This window comes from Camelina sativa, chromosome 17 (assembly GCF_000633955.1).
Source record: "Camelina sativa cultivar DH55 chromosome 17, Cs, whole genome shotgun sequence".
In the NCBI taxonomy this organism is placed as follows: Eukaryota; Viridiplantae; Streptophyta; class Magnoliopsida; order Brassicales; family Brassicaceae; genus Camelina; species Camelina sativa.
In genome coordinates, this window is record NC_025701.1 from 15834684 (window position 1) to 15843185 (window position 8502).

At 33.0% G+C, this 8502-nt stretch overlaps 2 protein-coding genes across 2 annotated transcripts; one reads left to right on the forward strand and one right to left on the reverse strand.

Annotated features, from left to right (window-relative positions):
• Window positions 1–1012, forward strand: LOC104757358 (protein TIFY 5A-like). Its single transcript, XM_010480089.2, has 3 exons — window positions 1–282; window positions 399–513; window positions 609–1012. Exons 1-3 carry the CDS (start codon window positions 197–199, stop codon window positions 831–833), a joined length of 426 nt encoding a protein of 141 aa, XP_010478391.1. The 5' UTR covers window positions 1–196; the 3' UTR covers window positions 834–1012.
• Window positions 5122–7184, reverse strand: LOC104757359. The gene is made up of 3 exons (XM_019239094.1): window positions 6993–7184; window positions 6087–6823; window positions 5122–5621 (listed from the first exon to the last, which is right to left on the reverse strand). The coding sequence occupies exons 1-3, from the start codon at window positions 7023–7025 to the stop codon at window positions 5291–5293; spliced, it is 1101 nt and encodes a 366-aa protein (XP_019094639.1). The 5' UTR covers window positions 7026–7184; the 3' UTR covers window positions 5122–5290.

Sequence of the window (8502 nt, forward strand, 5' to 3'; positions counted from 1 at the left end):
AAGTTGTGTTCTGTCTGTCTGTCAATCTATCCTAAGAATCCGCCGTTATAAAATCCGTGTTCTGTTTCCCACCGTCTCTTCCGTGTCCTCTCTTTCTCTCATCATCACAAAACAAACACAACATATATTATAAATACACTTTATATATCTATCTCAATCCAGATCAACACAAAATTATCATCATCTTACTTGCGACATGAAGACGATGCAGCAAACTTGCGACTTGGAACTTCGTCTTTTTCCCTCTTCTACTTATGATTCTGATTCTTCTGATGATACCTCGTAAGTCTCTCTCGCTCTCTTTAAATTTTGATTTTTTTTGTTAGCACTCTCAGAAATCAGAATTTATTAATACATTATATATTCTGATTAGTTTTACACAATTATTGGATTTGAAGTGTGATAGAATCAAGCATCTCACGAGATCAAGCACAACCAAAGGAAGAATCTCAGAGAATAACAATTTTCTACAACGGAAAAATGTTTGTTTCTTCGGATGTTACCCATCTTCAGGTATGTGTTTATACATTATATACACATTCATATGATTTTTAATGAAATTATTCGGTGAATTTGTAATGACTAATGTTTTATGTAAATGAATGCAGGCTAAATCCATAATATCGATGGCGAACAGAGATATGGAAGAGAAGTCGTCCTCAATAAACGGGTCGGATTTTCCAAACAAGTCGACCCAATTTCATCATAATCATTACCAGCTTCCTCCAAATCCGAAGGCGTCAATGAAAAGATCTCTCCAAAATTTTCTTCATAAACGGAAAATTCGAATTCAAGCTTCTTCACCTTATCACCATCAACATTTACGACAATAGTGTTTTTTGTTATTTTTTGAGTAATCAATCCAAGTGAAATTATGTTTTTCGTGTTCTTTTTTTACTGATTAGGGAAGTACTCTTAATAGAAAACACATACATAGTATTTGATTCATCTCAAGAGCGATTATGAACCTGATGTACCATTATATATGAACACAATACATTTAATTTCTAAACCGATGTTCTTATCTATTTATATACAGTGAGCGATAATCCGTCCTATAAACAGATTTATATAACAAAATAGTAAAATAGTATGAACTATGTTTTGTGGTTATGATTTAACAAAAAAAAAAATGTTTTGTGGTTATGTGTTCATTGTTGGTTAAGTTCTTGACAATACATTCAAAAATTATATTAATTTTTTTTTGACAATACATAGTTAAAAATTATATTAAAAAATTAGTCGAATGTTCTGTTTACAAATTGTATACAACGTATATTGGTCAAAATCAAATGACCGCCTTGTTTGAAATGGGCCGTATCTATCGATCAAAATAGGTTTGTGTATAAGTAATTGAAAGAACCGCTATAAAACTGGGAATCATGAGTAGTGATTTCTCTCACGTGGCATTGTTTTGTTTGTCAAATTCCCTAATTTTAAATGAGTCAATTTTTAGGTATTGACTGGAAGAGCAAAGAAGTTTTTTTAATTTTATCATCCAATCAACATTTATTAGAAGAGCTTGAACATTTAAAAGCTGCAGATACTCTCATATGGTCTCTTCCTATATGCTTTCACTTGAAGTATTTCCCAAACATTTAACTCTAAAATATTAATATATATTAAAATAATTTTAAATAATTAATTTATTTTGTAAAAATAGAAATTATGATTTTATAAAAGATAAATTTATTTGTTATAAGATAATATATATGAGAAACTAATTAATGTTATTATTTAAAATAATACAATAACTTATTTAATACATTAATATATTAATGTGGATATAACATTTATAATATATATTATTGTTTTATTTTAGTTTAATGTGTTATATTATATATTTGAAAAAGTTATTGAAATTAAAAATTTAAATATAGGTATAAACTTTTATAAAAAATATAATATATATTAATTATTTGTAATTAATGTGTAACATTATAAATATATATAATTAAAAATTATTAAATTACACATTTATATCTATAACAATTATAAAATTTATTAAATGTAAAATCTATTTTAAAAAATTATATAGCACTGAGTGATAATTAATTTTTTTAATGAAACACATTAAAATTTTTTTTTTAATTAATACCAATCAACTAAATGTGTTATATTAATCAGAGCATACAGCTTATGCACTTTAATGCTAATGCTTCATAATGCTAATGCTCTAGTATATGTTGTTTCAATCAAGCCCTTAGTGTGTGATTTTCCTCTCTTGTCTCTCATACTCTATAGTCTATATAGCAAAATGTATAACTTATTCAATTTTTTTCTGGAATTGAATCCTTTTAGTTTGAAGCTCTCTCCGAAACAATGATGACTATGTTTAAACATATATGTGAAAGATTGATTACAAACATGTAGGTCAGTGACCATTATAAAAAACCTTATTCTTCTAACAAAGTCCAAACACACCCAACACAACCACTTACTCTTAGGCTTGCTCTTATTTCTATCATTTTGTAAACATGGGTGTTGAAAGGATGAATGTGATGAGGGTGGTGAGAGCAGCTAATGTAGCTATATTCCGAAACATCGTCAACCAAATGGTCTAAGAGAAACAATATGTCTCAGGTCAATGCATGGTGCTTGAGATTGCAAGAGCTGCTGCCGTAGCTTTGGGGCTCTCCAGAGATGTCGTGACGTTGGTGCCATTACACAACCGTTGGGTGTCTGCTCAGTTCATTCACGAAGTTCTCACTCCTATGCCTCCTCCTCCAAAAGGTGTAAAGAGACAGCCTCCAGTTTTGACACGTACGAAATATTATGTGGTCAAAGCGAGTGCAATGATAATAGCCTACAGAGAGTTTCTTGATACGTACGAGGAAGAAACTAATATGGAGGGTGAACTAATGGTGGAAGAACATCAACGCCCCAATCTCACCGCTTCTCCTCCTTCTAAAGACGGCAGCAACTCTCCCTCTTCTCCTCCAAGCAGCAGCAGCGGTGGCCAGAACAAGGAGACTGGAGGGAAAGGAAAAGGCAAGAAGTGAAGACACACTCGAGCAGACACCGCTGATATTTTCGTATGTTATGTTTTATCTGATCTGATATTTTCGTATGTTATGTTTTATCTGATCTGATATTGCAAGAGCTGTTGCAGCTGCTTTGGGGCTCTCGAGAGACATCGTGACAATGAAAGTTCAACAATTGCAAGTGTGAAAGTTTTGGATACCAATTAATCTTGTAGTGTGAGTTAGGATAATTATGGTTCAACAAAAGACAACAATAAATCGTTAGATCATTTGTACAAAATATGTTCTCTGATGCAATATCACAACATGTACATGAATCCTTTTATGGGTGTGATGTGGACATCTGAATGAATGTATTAATTCTTAAGACATGAATGAAATTAAACAAAAAAACTAATGAATGCTTAGTGGTTCTTAAATTATATTTTCTGCCGTTTCCAAATTATATAATCAGAGAATCTATGTCAAAATCCATATAATTTTTTAAACCATGTAAGAAGCAAAAACTTTTAGTGGTTATTCTTTTCATCTTATGTTACTTTTGTTGCATTTGTAAAATTCATTTTTCAATTAAACTTAAATCCAAATTAACAACATCTTGGACTTATTAGTCCGATATAAGTACTTATCATTATGAGAGAATTATGTAAAGAGTCTACATTACTAGACCAAAATTTAGGAAAACTTTTATCTTTTATACTAACAAGGTAATTTTAATTTAAAAACCTGAACTCCAAATTCTAGACCTTTGACAAATTCTAAAAACTAAATTTTAAAGTTTTATGTTAAGTACTAATCTAGAAATCTTAAATTCTATCCCTTTAAAACTTAATATTTTAATCCTATAATCAAAATCTACTTACTTAAAAAGATAACTATTTTTTTTTTGTAACAACAAAAGAGATCGATCCCTGTCTATATTAACATTTTTAAGTAAATTTTGTGTTATGCTCTTTTAGTTTTCCTTATTTAAATTTTTATTTACAACATTAACCCCTCAAAAACTTTCAAAAATAGCATTATTTCAGATTTTGTTTACTAAAATTTTTACATTCCATTCTAACTAAAAAAAATTACAGCAAAATCAATATGGAAACATAATGATATATTTAACCACACTTTCTATCTCTGAATCATTTTGTTTTCCAATATCTGTGAGCTTTGATTATTAACATAAGAATAATTTTGATTCACATTTATTTAAATATTATAATTAACATATATAAACTTAATAAAATTTTAAAATTTTACGAATATGTACAATTAAAAAAGTTTTAAATACAATATGATATGGTTATATAGTAGATGAGCTGTAAAGAGAACATGTTTGAATTAATAAAATATCATTAAATTTATGCTAACACGGGTTAAATCCTCATTTAATTATTTTTAACAATATTAATATTAGAATATTTGACATATAAAATCAAGTTGATTTAACTAAAATTGTGTAAAATAAGTAAATAATTAGGAACAATGTGACTTAATCATAGCGTATAATAACTTATTATGTATTTAGATCCCTTACTTTTTTGGTTATAATAATTAAAAATCAAAACAGAATCTCAAACACTAAACAAAACAAACTAAATATAACAAACAAATGGTCATGAAGTATATTACGGATTAAAAAATTAGTATAAATATTTTACCGTATAAACAGCCGAAAAATTAGTTATAATCTATTAACAAAACATCCAATATTTAACAAATAAATACAATATAAAATATCAATAATAATAAAATTATATATACGCGGTGTATCGCGGGTTAAAATCTAGTTTAAACTAGAAAAGTCGGTTCTCCTCGTAGCAGAATCAGCATGAAGTGTTAGAGTTTGAAAGAAATTGATATTTTAATTATATTTCTTATCACGATTTAGTAATGACTAATGATTTTGTTTCCCTTTATATTCTTTGCTTATCCGAGTTAATCATATGTATTGTTTGTCTTTTTTTTCTTTTGCTCAAATACATGTATAGTTGTAGTTGGGAATTGGGATGGTTAAACACGTGACAGCCATATAGTTTATGAAGGTGGTACTTTTTCCGCATTCAATACAACTGTAAATAAGAAAGATGGTTTGGTGGCTAACAAGAATTGTTTCAGGTATAAACAAATGAAGTGAATTGTGTTATTTGTGTATGTAAAGAATGTTTATAGAAGAACTATTCCATTGATCATAACAAACTTATACAGTCAAAAGGGAACATATATAGATGACAGATATTTAGATCTCAGCAAGTCGAGAGACAGAGAGAGAGAGTAAAACCGAAGCAAACAAAGCAATCTAATTAATCCTAGAACTAGCTAGAAGATGGAGGAAACCAGTAAGGTTGCACAATATGATTCAGTGCACGTCTGGGAGCATGAAAAGTAGAGACATCTCTGGTGGTGAGATCGTAAATGCCTAAGCCAAAGCCAACAAAATAGATGGAGTTTGGCTTAAGGCCAGGAAAAGAGCTTGCGGGGACGCAAAAAGCCTCGCTCTTTGAAACAAAGATGCACAAATCTCCAATGTCATCAGTGTAACACATGAATCTTCCTTCTATAGTTTCCTCTTCTCTAAACACCATGAAGCGCTGCGTTTCATATGTTATTCTACTCGAATAATTAGCCAAACATCCCTTGGCGTACCTGCATACAAAAACCAACGATCGAGCAAATCAGCAATAATGTATAATTCATATGGTAGTAGCAATAGAGTATAATATACCATTTGACGAGGAAACGTTCATCTCCGGNGTCTGGGAGCATGAAAAGTAGAGACATCTCTGGTGGTGAGATCGTAAATGCCTAAGCCAAAGCCAACAAAATAGATGGAGTTTGGCTTAAGGCCAGGAAAAGAGCTTGCGGGGACGCAAAAAGCCTCGCTCTTTGAAACAAAGATGCACAAATCTCCAATGTCATCAGTGTAACACATGAATCTTCCTTCTATAGTTTCCTCTTCTCTAAACACCATGAAGCGCTGCGTTTCATATGTTATTCTACTCGAATAATTAGCCAAACATCCCTTGGCGTACCTGCATACAAAAACCAACGATCGAGCAAATCAGCAATAATGTATAATTCATATGGTAGTAGCTATAGAGTATATTATACCATTTGACGAGGAAACGTTCATCTCCGGAGGGTGACTCCACAAAGCGTTCTGTCCTACAAGAAGAAGGAAACAGCTCCGAGATCTCCGAGTCATACTTGAACGACTCTGGAAAGTTTCGGAACTGCAACTCATGGAACTCAGGCTGGCCGGCTTTGTCGAAGTGGAGATCGTAGGATAACAAGTGATGGCCTCCAGGACCAGGCAAGTAGAACTTTTGATCTCTCTTGGAATACGTCAGATTCGAGGTTGGAAAGTAGTCATAAGGGGTCTGGAACTTAGTCCAACGCAAGTCACGACGGGGCCTACAGAAACTGATCTGGTCACCCAAGGACTTGATGCCAACAACCCAGTCCTCATCGTCATCAGGACAACAGGACATTGCCACGTTCCAGATCACATCAGTTTGGCAAGCGAGCAGAGGGTTAAGCGGAGGCAGAGTCAAGAGTTTGGGGTTTGGTTTGCAATTCCATGGGTTCAAAAAGTCGGTGAGGAGTACACAACGCTCTTGTGGGTCAGAGTGAACTCCCCATCCTTTGGAAACTCCGATCCATTTGGCTGTAACGATTTCTTCTGGAATAGCTTTGTCCGTAAGCTTGAGTAACTCTTGTTTCGCAGGGTCGTACAAATCTACTTGTCCGTTGCAGACGCCTTCCGACGGTGGTCCTGCACGGACACTAAGCGACAAATACGGACCGGTCGTGGAAGATGAAAACGAACGAACGCTCCTCTTGTGAATCTGCCATGTTTAAGCAAAAAATAAAAGTAAATCCTCAATTTTCTAATCTAAAGAATAGATCTATATCTCAACCCTCCGATCCTCAATTCCTTATCTATGTAGTAGACAAAGGTAGAAAGTAAAAGCAAAGTAAATTAGAAAATTAAACAAAAAGCAAGGAAGATCTTACGTGGGGGGAGAGCTTGGAGAGAAGCCGAAACATTATTGCAAATAACAAACACCAAGAAAAACCAAAATTAAAAAGTTGATGTATTTGTGGAGTCTCTACCGTATATCTTCACTTACCTTAAAAGAGAGAGATATATAAGCGTGGGTAGCAAGTTTTATTTCTTTCTTTTTTTGTGAAACTTTCGTTTTTGGAATCTTGCCAAGGCCAAGGCAGTCGCTGCTAGAACAGAGCAATGATTTCTTATACATTTTTTTCTATATATTTTTTTTCGTTTTTACCCATACGTACTCGGTACTCTTTACCGAGGCCCACTCACAGTTGTTACAAAAGATTGTAATAACTTTGTTGACGGAACAATATACAACAAGTACATAAACCATAAATTCTGACTGAACCATATATTTTTCATACACCAGTTATCTAAAACTAACATATGTGGTCTAGCTAGTGTTGATTCGAACTGATTATAAACATAACTGTAATGTATAATTAGGACTCTTATGAGACTCGTTAAGACATGACAATACGAAACATTAAATTCAATGTGGTGAGGACAGTATAAATTTGGGGTGTGGCAGTTACAAAAGAGTTTAAAGAAAAAATCCATATGCAATGAAAGTATTCAACCAGTCATAGAAACTGTATTATTTTCTGTCTCGGTCAAAATGGTGTTCTCTATGCTGTAATAACGTGGATATTAATATCTTTAAGTTGCATTTATTGGAATATATATTAATCCTGACATGCTTCTGATGAATCTTTGTTTTGGGGTTAAGATAGAATTGTGCAATCAGAGAATCCAGGGCCATGAAAGAATGTGTGATTCAACTTCTTCAACATATTTCTGATTATATTGTCTCTCCTACTTTCAAGTTCACTATGATCTTAATTGTAGTCTCCGTGTCTTTGCGTCTTTTGATTCAATTTAATTTTAGTGCTTATATGAGCCATGGAGTCATGGACACCTTAAGTAAATTCCATTTATATATACAGTATATATAAGTTTAAACTTGATAAGGTTGAGTAATCTCGGCTGGGGCTTCACAAGAGATATCAAATTCAAGGACATAAAAAAGTTGGGGAACAAACAGGCTAAAAAGAGGATATGAAATGTAAGACAAGTGACATCAGATATACTACATGTGACACCAAATACCAAATGAAGTCTTCAAATTAAACTTGACAGAACCAACGACACCACAAGACCAATCACCAATGATTCAATGAAGCAAACAGAGGGCTAAGGAGAAAACGGAGGAAGCCAGTAGGGTGAATAAGGAATCCTGCTTGGTGTGCCTTGAGGATATTCGTAGCAGCCATAGGTTCTTTCCGTGAGATTGACCGTTGCAAACACACGGCCATGCAAACAGATGGAGTTAGCGTGGAGACCAGGGCAAGAGCTCGCCTTGACGCAGAAATCCTCTCCCTTTGAAATGAAAATGCACAGATCTCCAATGTCGTCTGTGTAACGCATGTTTTTCCTTCCATCTTTTGTCTCTTCCTCTCTGAA

What these genes read in the sequence shown, in the direction of transcription:
- LOC104757358 (XM_010480089.2), top strand. Translation starts at nt 197, where the DNA reads ATGAAGACGATGCAGCAAACTTGCGACTTGGAACTTCGTCTTTTTCCC. An exon ending in GATTCTTCTGATGATACCTC is followed by an intron (nt 283 to 398) that starts GTAAGTCTCTCT and finishes TTGGATTTGAAG; the next exon opens with TGTGATAGAATCAAGCATCT. An exon ending in CGGATGTTACCCATCTTCAG is followed by an intron (nt 514 to 608) that starts GTATGTGTTTAT and finishes AAATGAATGCAG; the next exon opens with GCTAAATCCATAATATCGAT.
- LOC104757359 (XM_019239094.1), bottom strand. Translation starts at nt 7,025, where the DNA reads ATGTTTCGGCTTCTCTCCAAGCTCTCCCCCCAC. An exon ending in TCTCCAAGCTCTCCCCCCAC is followed by an intron (nt 6,824 to 6,992) that starts GTAAGATCTTCC and finishes TAAACATGGCAG; the next exon opens with ATTCACAAGAGGAGCGTTCG. An exon ending in GAACGTTTCCTCGTCAAATG is followed by an intron (nt 5,622 to 6,086) that starts GTATAATATACT and finishes TTTTGTATGCAG; the next exon opens with GTACGCCAAGGGATGTTTGG.